The 20,455-nt window shown below is 36.1% G+C and overlaps 1 protein-coding gene across 4 annotated transcripts in view; it reads right to left on the bottom strand.

The window, feature by feature from the left end:
- ANKIB1 (ankyrin repeat and IBR domain containing 1) overlaps nucleotides 1-20,455 on the bottom strand; it is a 153,050-nt gene that overhangs the window by 72,945 nt on the left and 59,650 nt on the right. For all 4 annotated transcript variants that reach the window (XM_003252435.4, XM_030822066.1, XM_030822064.1 and 1 more), the window contains exons 3-4: nucleotides 16,918-17,215; nucleotides 5,177-5,359 (exon numbers count right to left, since the gene is read on the bottom strand). In XM_003252435.4, coding sequence (XP_003252483.1) covers nucleotides 5,177-5,359; nucleotides 16,918-17,215 — 481 coding nt within the window. The remainder of the gene's footprint in view (nucleotides 1-5,176; nucleotides 5,360-16,917; nucleotides 17,216-20,455) is intronic.

Here is a 20,455-nt window from a genome sequence, read left to right as displayed (position 1 = left end):
TCACACAGCAGGCCATGTAAAATCACCAGCATAGGCAAAATAATCCAGAAGTCAACCAGGGTCAAAGTAGAAGGTACAAATATAAGTTTTAAAGAAAGCACTGATGTTTTTAAAAATTCAAGGGGGCTGGGCATGGTGGCTCATGCCTGTAATCCCAGCACTTTGGGAGGCTGAGGTGGGTGGATCACTTGAGGTCACGAGTTCAAGACCAGCATGGTCAACACGGTGAAACACTGTCTCTACTAAAAATACAAAAATTAGCCAGGTGTGGCAGTGGGTGCCTGTAATCCCAGCTACTTGGGAGGCTGAGGCAGGAGAATCGCTTGAACTTGGGAGGTGGAGGCTGCAGTGAGCTGAGATCATACTACTGTACTACAGCCTGGGCAACAGAGTGAGACTCTGTCTCAAATAAAAAATAATTTAAAAAAGATTCAGGTAAAACTCATAACATAAAATTAACCATTTTAAGGTGTACAATTCAGCAGCATCTAGAACATTTTCAGTGTTGTACAATCACCACCTTTATCTAGTTTCAAAACATTTCCATCACTCCAAAAGAAAGTCCTATAAACATTAAGCAGTCACTCCTTATCTTCCCTGCCCCTAGTTCTTGGCATTTTAGTTTTCTCTCTCCTTATTCAGCTGTTCTTGCCTGAGCATCACAGGAAGAGTAGGTTAAACCTGCTAACCAGGTAGACAGCTAAGGCAATGTCCAGCATATGAGTTCTGTTTCTATAGCTTTTACCTGTTTTGGATCTTTCATATAAATGGAATCATTCAAATGTGACCTTTTGTGTCTGGCTTCTTGAACCTAGAATAATGTTTTTGAGGTTGATCCATATTATATATAGCATGTATTAGTAGTTCATTCCTTTTTATGGCTGAGTAATATTCTATTGTGTGTATATCTCACATCTTGTTTACCCATTCATTAGTTGATAAACATTTGAGTTGTTTTCACCTTTTGGCTATCATAAATAGTACTGCTATAAACATCCAGGTAATATAGGTATTTATTTGAGTATGAAAGTATTACTCTTTACATTGTGAAAATAGTAGACAAAACAAATCCAATATGGGTTGAAAAAATCTACAAAACTAGAAAAACACAGGGACATGTGATCATAGTATTAGCAAGTCACAAACTCAGAAGACAAAAAGGAAAAAAAATTATACCTCTGAATACCATATAAGTAAAAAACTTAGGATATGGAAAAACACACAAAGTTCTCTTAGAAAGCATTAAGAAAACATACTTCATAGAAAATGTACAACTGAACAGTCAATTTACACGATAATCAGAGAAATAAACAAAGTACCATTTATTTGTCCAACCTGGGTAAATAATAATAACACTGATAATAGTCAATGCTAGCAAGAATGTGGAGAAAAAGATTCTCTAATATACTAATGAAATAAAAGTAAATCAATATAATCTTTCTGGACAGCTTAAGAGCATCTGACAAAGTTTAAAATCTTATGGCCCATCAAATCAATTTCTAAAGACACATAGGAACTATACTTTTAAAATGTGTATACAATGCAATAATGATGACTACGAAGTAATAATCATGATTATAGCAGCAGACAATTAGCTAATGTTTAAAATGAGCCAGGCATTGGTCAAAGTATATACATATATTAACTCATTAAGGATCACTATAACCTTATGAGGTAGGGACTGTTAACTTCATTTTAAGAAGAGACTGAGGCAGACAGTTTAAGTAATCTGCTCAAGGTCACATAGTAAGTCAGCCATCAGGCAAAGATATGAACTCAGACAGTCTGGCTCTAGAATCTGTATTTTCAACTACAATAATGGCACAATTGGATAAAGAAGATATATATCAGACAAATATTCACTGTAGCCTTGTTTTTAAAGGTAAAATATATATAAATTACTTAGACGTTTAGCAACAGGTAAATGTTTAAAATATGTAGAGTATATGTTCTGACTTAGGAGAGATGTTCATGATATATTGTTAAGTTGAAAAAATATAGAATACAATATATGACATGATCTTACTTTTGCATTAAAAACTCAATATATATATATGTTTGCTTAAGTCTGGTAGTACACTTAAGAAACTGTTACCACTCGGGGATACAGTCAGGATGAAGAAATTATTTTACATTTTTAGCAATAAATACTCATTATAAATGTCAGGAAATGCATGAAAATAGACAAAATAATAATTGTAAAGCAGATTACCTATAATCATAATGATCATTTTGGTATACTTCAATATTCTTCTTGTACACAGTAGTTTTTTCCTATAGAATTAGTATCAAACTTTTCTGTAACTTTTCTTAATATAATATTAGTTATATTAAGTCCATTTAGATATTAAATCTACTGATAATGCCTACTGTTACTACCTGATTCAATTATAAATTAAAATAAGATGGTATTTTCGGGAAAAAACTAAATGTCTTGCAGTTTAATTACATCAATATTATTTCTGGAATATTACTGCTTAAATATCTTCTGACTAAATGACTATATTAATTATTACAGTAAAAATTTCTGTTTGACTCAAGATAATGGATTGTCAAAAAGGAGGCAATATGGCAAACGGAAGGTGCTTGGACCTGAAGTCAGAAGAATCAAGTTCAGCTCACTTTGATTCTGGCAAGTTATTCAGTTATTTTCTAGTTTATTTCCTCACTAAAAAAAGGTGGGGAGGAGAGCACAACTGTCATTCAAGGTTCCCATGTGGATTAAATAACCATGTGAAGGGCCAGCAAAATTCTTAGGGCATAGGCCCTCTCTCTTTCGATGTGTACTTAATCTGAATAAGCTTGCCTATAAAATAACCTAACCACAGAAACAAAAGATTTTTTTAAAAGTAAATTTTAATCCCAAGAAACTCAGTTCTTTTGGCCATATGGCGAGTATAAAGCTCCGAAATTGTTGGGAGTCCACTGGGAAAATAAACAACATGATTGTATGATTATTCTTCTAAACATGTACAAACCAGTAGTTACATAATACCTTTTAGAATCAAGTTAGCACTAAACACTGAGGAATCAGAATCCTTTTGGTAGGAAAAAATTTACTGTGTTATAATTTCTTTAAGAAATATCTACGGGTGCCTATTTTGTGCAAGCCACTGCTTGTTTCAAACACTGAAAATAGTCTGCTGAACAGGCAGATATGGCTCTAGCCTTCATGGAATTGACAGTCCATGAAGGAGAGAAAGGCAATAAACAAGTAAACAAAATACATAAAATAATTATAGCATGTGATAGGTCCTATGAAAAATAAACAGGGGGCATAAAGTTTCAGATAAGACACGAAGAATAGGTTTTGAGATCTATTACACAATGGTGACTTTAGCCAATAATAATGTATTGTATATTTCAAAATAAGAGTACATTTCAAATGTCTCATCTTAAAAAAATGATAGGTGAGTTAGGGATGGACATGTTAATTAGCTTGATTTAATCATTCCACATTGCATATACATATCAAAACACAACACTGTACTCCCAAATGTATACAATTATTATTTTTCAATCAAAAATATTAATAATAAAAAATTTAAAAATTAAAATAAAAAGCGCATACAGTAAAGAATAATGGGAAGAGAGGAGACCTATTTTAGAAAGAATGGCAAAAAACAGCTGCGAGATTTCAGACATAGGAAAGAGCAACTGCAAATGCCTTGGTGTAGTCTAGGTATTACAATTAGAGCAAAGTGTGCTGGGGAAAAAAGGTCTGAGATAATGCTGGAAAGGTAGGTAGTGGTCAGATCACATAAGGGCTTACATCTGAGCAAACAGTTTGGATTTTATTCTAAGTACAATGAAAAATCATTAAATGATTTAAATGATATTTATAACATTTAAAATGTCATTCTGAATCCTGTGCACAATATGGATTCTAAAGATACAAGAATAGAAGGAAGAAGACCAGTAAGGAAACTATTACAGTAGCTCAGATAAGAAGTGAAGGTGGTGAGGGCCTAGAGAGGTAGGAGTACAGGTTGGGAAGAACAAATGAATTTAGGTTGTATTTTTGGAGGTAAAATTGACAGGATTCCCCAATTGTCTGGATGTGATGATTAAGAAAACGTCAGGAATCAAGAATGCTTCCCTCATTTATGCTTGAGTAACTCAGTGGACAGAGGTAATATTTATTGAGACCGGGAAGACATAAAGGAAAATGAGAAGAGAATGTTGTCCCCAAAGTCAAGAGAAAAGTGTTTCATTAAGAAGGGATTGGTCAATTGCATCAAGTGCCACTGAGGAATTCAAGTAAGATGAGGGCAGAAAAGTACCTACTAAATTTGGCAACATGTCACTCCACGACAGGGGGCAGTTCCATCAGAGTAGAAGGGAAGAAAGTCATACTGCAGTGGGCTAAAGAGTGAATGGAAGGTGAGGAAGTGGTTCTCTCATAAGAAGATAAGAGATATGGGGCTACAACTAAAGGGGAAGAGAGACAGGGCTAGGGAAGGGTTGAGTCAATGGCTGCTTTTATGTATTTTGTTTTGTTTTTAAGATGGGATCTACCAAAGCATGTTTGTTGATACGATCAATCCAAAAGAGAAGGTGAGACTGATGAACCGGAGGACTGGAGTCTTGTAGTAGGAGGAGTGAATGGGATTTATATCTCACATCAGCACCTTATTTATTTGTAAGTAAACACACTCATGTATGATAGACAAAAGACCCATAGCTCCAGGTTTCCTAGATGTTATTATTTATTTATTTTTAAAGTTAGAGACAGGGTCTCACTGTCTCCAGGCTGGAGTGCCCTGGCATGATCATAGCTCATGGCAGTGCCCTGGCATGATCATAGCTCATGGCAGCCTTGAACTCTTGGGCTCAAGCGATCCTCTTGCCTCAGCCTCCTGAGTAGTTAGGACAATGAGTGTGGGCCACCATTCCTGGCAAATTTTTAAAATTTTTTGTAGATAGAGTCTTGCTATAGCCCAGGCTGGTCTCAGAACTCCGGTGCCTTGGCCTCCCAAAGCACTGGAACTACAGGCATGAGCCACCGTGCTTGGCCTAGACGTATTTTTATACTTTATGGCTATGAAGATGACAGGATATTTAGAATACTGTAAAGAAGAACACACAAACTGAGTTTTAAAGAAGAAAAGTACAAAACAACATAAAATCTAAAATTACATGTAATTTTTTTACTGAGAAGAAAAAATAAACTGACCTCTCGTTTGTCTAATGCAGCATATTCAGCTTCTATTTCTTCAGCCTCGGGATCCCGTGAGAATACCATTTGAGATTCCAGATTGAGGGCCAAATCTTTGTGGTGTTGCTTTTCAGCACAATCACAAGGAGTATCTTTATTTTCATTCTCAGCAAACAAGTCTCCTCCATGTTTTACTAAAAGCTAAAAAAGTTTTTTTTCAAAAACTTGCAACTGCAGGTTCAAATAAGTTATTTCATGCTGTTTTTAAAACATTAAAAATATAATTAACACAACAAAAATGCAACAGTATGTACAGTATGTATTTGAAATGACAAAAAAAGAGGTATTTAGATACCAGTGGCTTCTGATTTTAAGATTAGTCATTCTTGTTTTTCAAATAATGAGTTCCTCTTGTTAAAAAATAATTTTAAAAAACCCAAAACCAGTTTTTTAAACTTCAGAAATTAAGCATTTTGTTTAGTCCAAAAATAAAACTTGAAAAAGTTTATAGTTACTCAGTACTTTAAATTTTTAAATTTCTTATAATTTGTATAAATCTTTCTTAAACAAGGACACTGCTGATACTGTTAATTTAACTACTAAAGTCTGGATGTCCTGGCATGGCAGACAAAAGTTTCATTCATTATCCAGTGAAACACTGAAATGAAATTAGGACGAGCAAGTCACTGAGGTAGAGCTGTTTTCAATATTCTTCAAAATAAGTAATGGGACTAGCTACTGATAGCCACATTGGGAAGCTAAGTCTATCCAATCTCTCTTTGACCCAAAGAAATCCCACCTTTAAAAACACATGGAATAGTAGCTTGTCTTGTTTAGTAATGAGGTTTCTGCTAGCTTTGCAGAAATTAAGTATGTTGTTATTAAGGACTGTAGGTTCAAGTTTCCCATTATATCTGCAAAGATATTAAGAAGGGCATGAATGCTAGGATAACCATATCTAGGACAACTCTAATGGACAGCCTAACAGTCACAGGATTATTTTTGTTTTTGTTTTTGAGACAGAGTTTTGATCTGTCACCCAGACTGGAGTGCAATGGCATGATCCTGGTTCACTGCAACCTGGATTCAAGTGATTCTCCTGCCTCAGCCTCCCGAGTAGCTGGGATTACAGGTGCCCGCCACCACACCTGGCTAATTTTTGTATTTTTAGTAGAGATGGGGTTTCACTATGTTGCTCAGGCTTGTCTTGAACTCCTGACTTCAGGTGATCCGTCCACCTTGGCCTCCCAAAATACTAGGATTACAAGTGTGAGCCACTGCGCCCGGCCACAGGATTCTTTTATAGGATTCAGTCATACTCACAATAATATAGTAACAGTCAGTATTTATTGTTTTCTAAACACTTTAAAGCACACATTCTCATTTAACATTAACAACCCCATATAACAGGGGTATTATTGTATCTCAGAATAGTTAAGTAGCTTGACTAACTAAAGTTACCCAGCTAGTAAGCAGTAGAATTGGGATCCAGACACAAGTCTGACCAAGTTTTTAACCATGACCGGACACTATACTGACTCGTAAGTAGGTAGACTAATCATATAAATCGAAGTGAAATGCATTCTGGGTCCATCTTGAAGTTCTGCCCAGACTCTTACTTATGATCTAAATGTTAACACTTTCTAGAGATTTTCATTTAGCGTGAGTTAATCAAAATGGTAGCTTCTTTTTATTTTCTTCCAAATAATTTTATCTTCTTTCTCTCCTCAACAAACACACAATCTTCCTATAAAGTTCTTTGGAACGGGAATCCTCACGGTTCTCCTACAGTCCTAAGAATCCTCGCAAAACAACGGGCTTATATCAATGCCAGATCTGGAAGCCATGGGCTAACTGGATGAGCCCACTGGATTTGACTTTAGCTTCTTGCTCTAGCCAGAGGTATGCCTTAGAGCTAAGGTGGTTTTTAAGTTGTAAAAATAAGCAAACCAAACAAGACTATGAAATAAAGACCTGTGGCCACAATGCTTAAAATATTTACTATCTGTTCCTTTACAGAAAAATGTTTGCTAAGAATGGCTCTAAGCTGTCATTCTGGCAGCCACCTTCTAGATTCCGAGGGCAAGGTCTTATCAGCTGCTATTTGCCACCTAGAACCTTTTTACTGCAAGTGTGGTCTGGGGACCAGTAGTATGTCCTGGGAATTTGTTAGAAATGGAGAATCTCAGCCTCATCCCCCAAACCCCTCCAAGCCCAGGCCTCTGAATAAAAATGTCATTCTGATCTCCAAGAGATTCTTTTTGCACAAAAATGTTTGAGAAGCAATGAGCCTAAAGTACAACCAATGTGGCTGTGGAAACTGATAAATTTGTATTACCTAATTTATTCAATATGGGGAACTTATAGTAAATCCAGAGACTTATCATATCCATAGCAGGATCTATTACCATTTTTACCCTCTCTGTTTCACAAGTTACCAAAACCTAAATACAAAATAGACTATCTGCTCCTGACTGCTGCAGAACTAAAGAGCTGACTTTATTCTTGAGTTCTCTATTTAGAGTCATAGAAAATTATTTCTAAAATGCATGCTGGGATAACTTTCAAAATCAGGATTTGGTTTACTTTGCAACAGATATTACCACACAAAAAAATATTAATTTTAGAAAACAAATCATCTTTAACTTAATGCCCTAGTCTTCCTTAACAAAAGCAAAGACAACAAAATTTAAGAAGCTGTACCCTAACAGAATCTTGGTAAGGGGAACCTTATTAAAAGGGTATGCCAGAATGTGGACTTCATTCATTGGGGGGTTAAAAAAATGTGTGAAGAGGGGATGTGTGAGAAGTCATTGTTGAAGGTAACTGCTGACCATTATTAGAACCTGGGTGAGAATGATTAGTAAACTATCTTTGCAAGGTGTTCCCTAATGAGTTTGACTGCAGTTGGGGTGAGGGAACCATAAAGACCTGTATCTCATTGCTGCAATTTGGCACCTGTAGAGAAACTCATAATCAGTTATGAAATGGGAGGATCCATGTTTGTAGCATTAGGCTTGGCTATGAAAATCCACCTGTATGTTACCTTTGGCATGGAAGACAGCTGACAGCAATAATGCCTGACATTGAGGAGAATGTGTTAAAAAGTACTTCAGTTTGCTGACCTTTAGGGAATAAAGTCAGGAACACCAGTAAGTAAAAGATGCATTAAGGGGAGATAGCTGCTAAAGTGTTGTGGAATAAAGTTAGGTGTCTTACTTTGACAAAATAGAAAGTTATGTCTGGTTCTGAAGAGTACTTTTTATAAATGCTTCAACCAAAGCATCCCAACTAAGCATCTGCTTTCCCAGTCTCAAATTAGCTAAGGAGGACTTAATAGGAGGACTGAGTATTTTACTTAAACATGGTTTTAAGCCTATCTTGGTGGCACATAAAATGTTCTACCTTAAAAGAAACCAAATTACCATGATCGCAACATATTTGTTCTACTATTCTGCCTTTCTTTCCATTCACAATTCCAGAGGAAGAGGGGTAGGGGGCTTTAAGAGAGGTAACCCCTACTATTCAAGACAAACCCCACCCCATCCCTTTGATCACCCTCTAAATGGGTGGTGACTCTGGATTGACTTACTCAGGATTATAACTTAATCTTGCTATCCTTCTGGTTAATCTCCTAAAAATTTTCTAGCTTTCTTGGCCTTCATATTTCTCAAATTAGTTATTGATACCAATTGTCTCTCAATTTCCTCAGCAAATGACTCAATTATGCACAGGAATCTGACTTCTACCTGGACTATTTTACTGAAACAATATTCCAGAAAATCATTAATACCTCTTAACTCTCAAATCCATCAGCGTTTCTCAGTCCTCCAATTCCTTTACTTTCAGCAGCACATCACATGATTGAACAGCTCCTCTCCTTGAAATTCTTCTTTTGCATCTTTGACATTGTATCATCTTGGTTCTTTTATTTCTCTATTTTTTGTGTTTCCCTCATAGGCACTACTTCTTATTCTCATCTCTTTGAACACGGGCATTCTTCAAACTGATGCTGTGACTTTAACTCTATTATTTTATCTATAAAGTCTTTTCCTTGCATCTCTCATCTATACATTATCTTGCTTTTAGTTGTCAACTCTATGTAGATAACACTCAATTCTAAATTCTAAATGAGTGTCTATATTCTTTATTCCTTAACTCTTTAGTCATAATCGTCAACAGCCTGCCTACCATTTCATGTGGATAAGCTAGGATGTCAATATCCAGCCTTCTAAATGAAAACTCAATATATTCTCCCTTCCTTTCAACCAATTCCTCCATTTCACCTTACTTTCTAATGTCTGTTAATTGTTAGCAGGCTTCGAAGTCACTCAGGCTCAAAACCATGCCCATCTTATTTAAAAATAAAGTTAATTAATTTTAGTCTAATTATAGATGTGATAGCAGGTATAGAGAATTTACACAAATCAAAAAGAGAGAGCTCACTATTGTCAATATTAAACATTATAGAGCCTCCATCCTTTTCTTTTTTTTTTTTTTAAAGCTTTCTTTCCCTTGCTTTCTTATTATCAACTGACTGAGTTACCAAAGGCTAACAGTTCTTCACAATGTCCCTGGCATCTGCCTCATCCTTTCCATCTCCAGTACCACCACACAAACCCAGACGCTTTGTCAGTTCACAATAGCATTAGCGCATTAATCTTCTAATTCCTATCACTCCTTCTAATACATTGGTTCTCAACTTACCAATGTCTGGGGTCCCCTCTCACAAATTTAGATTTTATTGGTCTGAGGTTTCTGTGTAGTCATGCTTAGAACTACTGTTCTAGCACAAAGGTTTTCAAACGGTGTAAGAATTATTTGCGTAGCTTGATAGTCTTATTAGGTAGATATGGAGAGGGGACTGCAAGAGGTATGTATACTTTTTACAGGTGATTCCATTATAGGCAGCCCACAAATTATGCCCCAAGCTAGGGTTCTCAAGCTTTAAATAAGAATCCCTTTGGGATTCTGTTAAACTAGATTCAAATCTGGTTGGTCTTGCATGGAGCTGAGATTCAGCATTTCCAACAAGTTCTCAGGTGACTGATGTCAATGCCAGTCTAAGGACGATTCTTTTGAGTAGCAAGGCTTTAAGAAACACTGCTTTGGAAGTACCCCATTCAAATCTATTGTACATTACAACCATCAGGCTAATCTCATCATATTTGCTTTCATAGTATCACTCTCCGATTAAAAATTCTTTTTCTTTTCTTTTTTTTTTTTTGAGACAGGATCTCGCTCTGTCACCCAGGCTGGAGTACAGTAGCATGATCACGGCTCACTGCAGCCTCCACCTCCTGGGCTCAAGTGATCCTTCCACCTCAGCCTCCTGAGTAGCTGGGACTACAGGTGTGCATCACCACGACTGGCTAATTTTTTTATTTTTAGTAGAAACGAGCTCTCACTATGTTGCCCAGGCTGATCTTGAACTTTTGGGCTCAAGATATGCTCCTGCCTCGGCCAACCAAAGTGGTGGGATTACAGGCGTGAGCCACCGCACTTGGCCAAAAAATTTTCAATGGCTCAATTTTCTCCAAAAGAAATCCCAAATTCTTAACCTTGGCATTTAGTACTTTGTACTTGGTACATCCTCTATCCTCCTTTAAAGTAATCTGTTTTATTACTCCTCCACAAAATATTTCAATCTGCATATGTCTGAGACCTAGAACAGTGCTTCTCAAACTCTGCCATGCAAATAATCACCAGGAGAACTTGCTAAACATTTCTGGAATCTATTCCCAGAGATACAAGTTCAGAATGTGAAGGTCTGGTTGGCCCAATAATTTGTTAATTATAACAAGTTGTCAGAACTGAAGCTGCAGGTCTGAGAGCCACAAATACTTAAACTGAAATATTACCCACTCCAATCTTACTACTACCCATGAAATCTTCCAGGATATGTAAAATTAAAAAATTACCTCTCCTTCCCTTCAATACCTGTAACAGTCACTGCCTAAATAGTTAATATAGGCCTTAGCATCATAATATTTGAGGGACAATAATGAGATCATAACTATCTTGATTAAAAATTAGAAAACAAAGGCCCAGACAGGCAAAGTTACTCAGCTGCTGAACCGGAAACATAATTCCTGTATTCTTTACACAGTTTTAAAACTCTAGGTGCTAAAAACACAATATAATTAGGTAATATTCTTCAGTCTGACCTGTGAATGGTTTTTACGACTTTTCAATGAAGTGTGAAATGCTCCCATAGCTGCCAAAGTGTCAAATAGGCCCTGTAGCTGTAAAGGAAAATGTGTGACTTACCACCTTTGGTTTTATAGTGACCTCTATTTGATCTGACATGAAGCAGCTACACTTAAAACTCTGCATAAGCAAGTAGGTCACAGCTAAACAGGAAATAGCTAAGATAAAACTCATTTAAAAAAATTGCTTTTCACAAAGAGTAAAGCACTATCAAAAACAACCCGTCACATTCACTATTTACTGAATCACTATTACAAGTTAAGCACTAATGGAAACATAATGAGGCCTAATGACTAGGGTTGCTCTATGGAAGTCTATCAAAGGAAGAAATATCACTGGATGTTTTACTAAGCCATGCTAATACATCTAACCCACCACCCCTCCAAGTCCATTCCTGTTCCCAAGCAGAAAACAAAAACTCTCAGTAACTAAGAACAGTATATTATTTATTAAATTTTTGTCAGACTTATGATTTAATGGAACTTTATTTCTGTGTCTGAGTATCCATTACATAGCACTTTTTAAGTCCTTTGCATAACTGAAGCTTATAGGACCCGTTACATATTGATAATGCTATTTTACATATTTAAAATAATCTTCAAGTATGGAGTCATCTTAGGCCAAATCAAACCTGCTGCCTGTTTCTGTACAGCCCACAAACTAAAAACAGTTTTTACATTTTCAAATGGTTGAAAAGAATAAATACAATTATTTCATGACATACGAAAATTATAAGCAATTCAAATGGCGATGTCCATAAATAAAGATTTATTAGAACACTGCCATCCTCTTTTGTTTCTGTATTGTCTGTGGCTGCTTTCAAGGTAAAATGTCAGAGTTGCCTAAAATATTTACTATCTGGGCTTTCACAGAAAAAAGTTTGCTGATGTGTAAATAATTTTTGGAATATGAAATAAAATTAGAATTTCAGGTGCTTTATTTATAGTCTGTCCTTAATAAATGTTTATCATATAAGCATTCCTAATTGTCAAACAATTGTAGACTACTCCTCTGTGTTATTTTTACCTCACAAATAATTTAGAATAATTAATTTGTGAAACTCCAGGTTTTTCTGTGTAAGGAAGTTCTGAAAACTATGCCAAAGTGAGGATTCAACATAAAGCACTTGGTGTTAGAAAGTGGCCACAGAAATAAATGGAGGAACTGGTCCAAAAAGACAGAGGTCTACTCTGCCATGGGTAGTATGAGTTTGATGCAATTAACAAAAAAAAAGAGGGAAATCCAAGGTAAGTACAAGTATCAATACTGGATAAGGAGATAATGGTAGCATCATTAATAGAATCTAGAGTCAAGAATCAAGCACTAGTGAAGTCTCTACTGGGTAGAAAAGAAGACAGTACAATTTTGAAAATGCTGAATTTGAGAGATTGTTGGATATCCATAAGTCAACCAGGCAACAATATAGCATGAAGAAGTTCAAAGAAGTCAGATCTAGGCATCAGAGACACAGATAACCAATGCAACTCTACATACCGTGTGATACCTTCACACCTGGAGGTTCCCTGAAGAACTCTATAATTAAGGGGTTTTAATTTTATGTTCTCTGTGTGTGTGTGGGGGGGGGGCGCTTGTTACAGAACATAATTACTACAGGGAGATGGGGAAGTTTTAAAATAAATATTTTATTTCTATGGTACAAAATAATGAGCTATAAGAAACTGTTTAAATTATTAAATGCCAATGATGACTTCATCAACTCTATCCTTAAATAAATATACCAGAGAGAAAAACATTTTTGACAGCTAGAGAAGATATACTTCCACAGATGTAGTTAAGAAACAGGTTGGCCTTAACAATGGGAAAAAAGATAATCTCTTTGATCTTAAAGGCTAGACACTAAAAATGGGATATATTTTACTGCAATAACAGGCTAATAGAGAATCTGTGTTAAAAGGAATCTTCCAAATAAATTTGAGATCATCTATTCCAACCACCCAAGAGGAAACTATTACAGTGGCTGAGTGACACATGCAAGGTTCCACGGATAGTTACTCTGAGAACCAAGACTAAAAATCAATGCTCCCTCCACCATACTATAATCTCTTAGTTTTATGAAACATAAATAAATATCTGATGACACTTTCACTCAACCCAAACCTTTATATCATGCTTGGTACCAATGAGCACTATAAACATTAGAAAGCATTATACAAATGTTAGTTATTATGACTATTATTCTTACAGCCAAACACTAAAAGCAATGATATAAAGAAATAAGTTTAGAAAAAAATATTTAAATTAACTATGACACTAAACTTTATAAGAGACATCTAAGCCTTTCCTGTTCATCAAAGTAGTATGATACCACCTGAAAATAACTAGAGACTCATAATAAGAATTAAGTTGTACAGTTAAACAGGTCACATATTTTAATGTATAGTCAGCCTTCTCCATCTGTGGTCTCCACATCCTTAGATTCCACATCCCTGGATTCAACCAACAGCAGGTAAAAAATATTTGGAAAACAAATACGGATGGCTGTGTCTGTATTGAACATCCATGTTTTTTTCTTGTCATTATTCCCTAATGACACTTACATTGTACTAGGTATTATACACAATCTAGAGACAATTTAAAGTATAAGGAGGATGTGTGTAGGTTATATGCAAATACTGTGCCATTTTCTATAAGAGATTTGAGCATCTGTGGATTTTCGTATCTGCAGAAAGTCCTGGAACAAATCTCCCTTGGATACCAAGTGACAATTGTATTTATTGTATGCACTTGTACAAGAAAATAAAATAAGGCTTCTGGAGATAGTTAATATATGCTTCCCTGAGAAACTCTTCTGGTTTAATTAGCAGTATGCATAATAAAAAATCATTAAGGGCCTAAGGCTGGACAAGAGTATATATAAGAGGTCAAAGATAAGCTTTATCTGAATAAAATATGCTGAAATGTTATAAAAACTAGAATAAATGTAAGGTATTTATAGGGCTCCTTTTAGAATGTTTTATATTTAATATTAAGTCAAAGAGCTCTTCTAAATACAGAAAATGAAAACAATCATCAAATGATGTGGTTTATGTGATGTGATATGCTGATAGGTCAAACAGTTAAAGCACACACACACATTTACATGCTCACACATACATATCAGGCAAATTGTCATGCCTGCCAGATAGTACAGTATAAACCTGGCACTAATTTCTTTCACTGAGCAAAAAATAACACTGGTAAAAACAACACTCTCAATTTTTTGAAAAATTTAATAAGTATGTCATTGTCAACATACTTCAAAATCAACAACTACTAAAGCAATGCTTATACAGAAAAGTTGGAAGCAAGATATTAAAGCATTTAATTTATATACATATATATATATATATTTTTTTGAGATGGAGTCTCGTTCTGTTGCCTAGGCTGGAGTGCAGTGGCACCATCTTGACTCACTGCAACCTCTGCCTCCCATGTTCAGGCGATTCTCCTGCCTCAGCCTCCCAAGCAGCTGGGACTACAGGTGCCTGCCACCACACCTGGCTAATTTTTGTATTTTTAGTAGAGATGGAGTTTCACCATATTGGCCAGGCTGGTCTCGAACCCCTGACCTTGTGATCTGCCCACCTCGGCCTCCCAAAGTGCTGGAATTACAGGTGTGAGCCACCGTGCCTGGCCTATTTAAAATATTTAAGAGCATTATTGCTACTATCCAGAAAAATCCACTTTCTACTCCAGTCCATTTGAGAAATATGATGCAGTCCCATCAATAATGGTGAGTCATTATAGCAGGAATTCTTCCACAATAGGTAAACACAGGACAATGTACAGAGAAGCTTGTGTAAAAAGCCTCAGGAATTCTATTAGTCGCCTACCCTCCAAATCCTAGGAGATTCTTCCACTATAGTGGATCAATGTTAGAAAACATTGCAGCCAGGCTTGGTGGCATGTGTGTGCCTGTAGTCCTAGCTAGTCCAGAAGATAAGGCAGGGAGATCACTTAATCCCAAGAGTTTGAGACCAGCCTGGACAACATAGAGAGACCTTGTCTCTTAAAACAACAAACAAACAAAAAAGTATTGCTTGAAAAATAGTTTCAAGTTAATGACCATCACTAACTAACTAATGGGTAAAGGTTACACAAACTCAATGAAATGACAAAGACTCTAAAAGATTAGCAAGTATCACAAACATTAGCAGTAAACAAAAGATCACAAGCATATTAGAAATGAAAGAACTGACATTTCAGATATACTGAAGAAATAATATAAGTGATGGTAATCTTTTAATATAAGAAAATGAACATTCATATTTTTGGTATATTGATCTACTTAGAAGTCTAAAGTATACATGAACAACATTAAGGAAACAAGAAATTTTCAGGTATATATTTTAATCTGATTATGATAATTGCTTTTCCAATAAAGGTATATACTTTTAGTAATAAAGATACTCTGTAATCCAGTCTAATATGCTCCTCGCACATACTTAAATACATCTATGCAAAAGAACTTCTATGAGATATGTAAGGATGGATATGAATGTTGGTAGCTGAGAAAAACCTATTCTATGTATAGTAGTGATGATACTATATAATGATTTCTTAACTTAGTTAAGATCTCATATTATATCCGTGATTTTATCTAATTTGTTGTTAAATATTTTGTAGATATAAATAATGTTATATATTTATACATGAAATATATATGGAAAAATTACAATGTAATACAGTATGTATTCAGGAGCACTTTAACGCAAATTAAACAGAAAAATACACATTTTAAAATTCCAAGTGATTTTAAAAAGACTCCAATAAATGTATTCGTTAATATTTATCCATTGCTTAGTGAGCTCATCAATTCTACATAAACTATAGGTTCCATTTGCCAAAAATTTGCTATACTCAACATGTGTAAATTTTATAAATTGGTGACCAAAAAAATCAGCAAAAAAGCAGAATATATCTCTACTATAACTATGACTCTAAATATGATAGTGCTTAATTGATGACCAATATCTTAAGAGATTAACAAATTTTTAATTGCTCTTGACTCCACTTTATTAGAAAAGTGATTGTTCACCTGTGGGGCTTTCTCCCTCCCTAAAACAATGAAATAACTTTATTTAAAAGAGGCCGTTGGCCCGTCGCAGTGACTCCTGCCTGTAATCCCAGCACTTTGGCAGGCTGAGGCAGGCGGATCATGAGGTCAAGAGATTGAGACTATCCTGGCCAACATGGTGAAACCCCGTCTCTACTAAAAATACAAAAATTAGCTGGGCGTGGTGGTGCGTGCCTGTAGTCCCAGCTACTGGGGAGGCTGAGGCACGAGAATCTCTTGAACCCGGGAGGCAGAGGTTGCAGTGAGCCAAGATCACGCCACTGTGCTCCAGCCTGGCAACAGAGCAAGACTCTGTCTCAAAAAAAAAAAAGAGGCCCTTTATTTAAAAGGGTCTTTTAGAAGACAAAAGAGAAAAAAAATGACCAAATTACTAAGACAATAAAAAAAAAAAAACAAAAAACTGACAGTTACATATTACCTGGATACAAATTTTACAATGCAGAATATTTAAAAAAAAAAAAAAAAGTTTTACCTCTACACAGGCTTTCATCCCTGAGGCAGCAGCATAGTGCAAGGGTGTGTTTTTTTTGTTATCAACAGCATCAATAGCTGCTCTCTCATATTCACCCTGGTCAAGTTTTGCTCCTTTCCATTTTAAGATCATCTGCAGACAATCTGCTCTTCTGAAATCATCTTCTGTGGGGCGTGCCAAGCGAGGATGAAGGGCTCCTTCAGATATCATAATTTGAGGTCCCATACACAACAAATGCATAGATGTTTCATTGTGCACATTCCGTTTATTTGGATTTCCATCTCTACCAAGAAAAGTCCTAAAATGGAAAGGAAGGGAAAAGTAAAGGATGAAAATCGCTTATTTTCTACCTTGAAATACATTGAAGATAACACATTTAAAAGATAAATTCTAAGCTGATAATCCAATTTATACTGAGGGTCTGGTTTACAACAGCTTGAATGACTAATTCTTAGTTTTAAAAAACTCTATTCTAGAATAACAATACTAAGAAAAATAAATGTAAATATCTTTATACTACTTGCTAATTAAAAGGGAGGGAAAGGAAACGAAAAGGAAGAAAAAAGGAAGATGAGAAATACAAGGGGTGAGGAATGGACAGGAAAAGAAAACAATGGTAATTTACAGATTAATGTCAATTATATAGATGCCTAAGGGTGTATTAAGCATTCCACACTAATTTTTAATTCTTCCTTTATTGCTCTGATCTATTTGTTGCATACATAGTTATTTAATAGTGATAACAACTACTATATTAGTGGCAACTAATTTAAGGACAGAAAGTAATATGTAAGCCTGAGACTAAATCTAGTGAAAATTTTCTCGACCAAGGTTATCAGCTAACCTTTGAAATAATAAGGCATATATTTACACAGTGTCTTTTTTTTTTTTTTTTTTGAGACGGAGTCTCACTGTCTTCCAGGCTGGAGTGCAGTGGCGCGATCTCTGCTCACTGCAAGCTCTGCCTCCCGGGTTCCCGACATTCTCCTGCCTCAGCCTCCCCAGTAGCTGGGACTACAGGCACCCGCCAACACGCTTGGCTAATTTTTTGTATTTTTAGTAGAGACGGGGTTTCACCGTGTTAGCCAGGATGGTCTCGATCTCCTGACCTCGTGATCCACCCACCTCAGCCTCCCAAAGTGCTGGGATTACAGGCGTGAGCCACCGCGCCCAGCCTACACAGTGTCTTAATCTGCTTGAGCTATTACAAAAATATCATAAACTGAATGGCTTATAAACAAGAAACACTTATTTCTCACAGTTGTGGATGCTGGTAAGTTCAAGATTAAGGTGCCAGGTGATTCAGTGTCTGGTAGGGGCTCTTTCCTCACAGAGGCCTTCTCGTGTTCTCTCACATGGTGGGAGGGGCAGCTACTCCCACCATGTCACTGTGCACTACTCCCATTCCTGAGGGCTCCAACCTCATGATCTAATTACCCTCCAATGCCCCGTTCAGACCACAGCACACAGTATAATACTTTCTGAGGGGAGTTGTGGTTAGATCTAGAAGACTGAGATCTAATTCCACGGTGAGTGTTTATCTCAAAGATAGGTCTAGGTGAGTTGCCTTTACTACTGCCAAACCCAGATCTAAGAGTTGTGCCTAGCTCCTAAAATGAGTCACAGGATTAATAGTTGAGCTAGAAAAGGCAAGGGAAGGGATTCTACCCTGGAGCCTCCAAAAGGAATGCAGCCCTGCCAACACCTAGGGTAGTTCAGTGGAGCCATTATAGTCTTCTGAATTCCAGAACTGTAAGATTTGTGTTGTTTTAAGCCACTAATTTGTGGCACTTTGTGACAGCAGCAACAGGAAATTAACTCAGCAAGGAACCCTAAAAATATCAATCTGGGATGTTATAGAGGAAGGCTTGTATTAACAGACCTCCTCCCCTCTTGGAGACCAGAGGGTGGGGTGGGCTGGAGTGGGGTGGTGGGTGGGAGGAAGAATCTATCCCTGAGCAAAAACAAATTTTCCTAGGGGAAAGATAAGACTAGCACCTCTCGGTTTTACAACTTAGGGAATACTTTCATGGTCTCGAGGATCATCCACTCCTCACTCCCTTCAAATGTAAATACGTATCTCACAGGCAGTAAATCTCTCTGGAGTCCTCAACCTCTATTCAGCCATAATTTAATTTCCAAAGCTCATTTTTTAGTCCAGGTTCCAAGTTTTAGTAAAGTTTGCTCAGGTTTTCTCTACATGCTTATTTTCTCTACAGCTCCATGTAGCCTTTATGGTGTTCTGATGCCGGCAGTACACTCCAATACTTGCTCAATTTGGTTTCCTAGGAACTGATTCAGGCCACTTAAGCAAACCCAACACTACTTAGAAGCCTCTTTACACTAGGCTCCCCCCCACAGTTCAGTTTGCCACTCTTTTCTTTGTCTTCATATAGCATCCTAATTATACAACTCATTACATTTTATCATACTTTTTTACCTATCTGTTCCCTTCTCCCAAACAGTTTATAGGCTTTTAAGGCAGGGCCTATATTCTGTTCTTTCTTGAATCCCCAACACAGTGTCACACACACAGCAAATTCATGCCATAATTTTGATAAATGAATTGGATGCATATTAAACTTTCATGACCTAGATCAGTGACATGGGATTGGGGATCTCTTGAGCCAGCAGTGCAGTACATTGGTTAAGAACGTGGTCCCAGACTGCTAGGTTCTAATCCTACTTCTGTCACTTTCTAGCTGTGTCACCTTGGGCAAGTTACATAATAGCTCATAACAACTAATATATGATCCACATCCTTTGACTGAGTAAAACTACTCCTGAGAGTTCATCTTAAGGGAAATACATAAAAATTTATAGAAACAATGAAAATCAATACAGTGTTACTTTGAACAGAAAAATCTGGAAATCACTTAAGCGTTTAATAATAGAAATGGGAAACGTAAATCTGATATACAATAGAAAATTATAGTCATTAAAGTCTATCCACGAGTGTTATAGCTAAGTGGAAATATAAGAATAGAATTCCCTTTCCCTTCTCAATCTTCTAAATATATATGGATAAAAACTAGAAGGGAACATGGAATAATTCTAACATTTGCTTAGGGGAGGCAAGAATATGGGTAATTTTTTTAATACAGCCATAATGTTGCTTAATAGTTAAAATATACATTTTCCCTATTCAACTGCTGATAATAAAATTCCCAATCATATTTCCTTGTATTTATGATTGAATTATAGTGGGTAGCCAAAATTAAAACCATACTCTAAAATGTATTCAAGATTAATATCTCTTCTACCAGGCATGATTGACAAAAAAAGATTTCATTTTCTTAAAAATTTAATTAAGAAATTATTAAAGCTAATTCTGATTCTGTAAATACCTTGTACAAACACATTTATCTAGCCTTTCTTATCCCCATTTCCAATATATCAGTTATTCTCTTAGTTTGCTCAGGAGAGTTCAGGTTCTTATCACAAAGAAATTTAATGTAAATTGAGAGAATGTCAGTTGATATGGAAGGACCAATCTCGCTCTCTCTAGTATTAAATATCTCTAGATCCTCCCCATATA

Source organism: Nomascus leucogenys, chromosome 11 (assembly GCF_006542625.1).
Source record: "Nomascus leucogenys isolate Asia chromosome 11, Asia_NLE_v1, whole genome shotgun sequence".
Lineage (NCBI taxonomy): Eukaryota > Metazoa > Chordata > Mammalia > Primates > Hylobatidae > Nomascus > Nomascus leucogenys.
The sequence above is the reverse complement of the archived record's forward strand: the minus strand, read 5'-3'. Positions and strand labels throughout refer to the sequence as shown.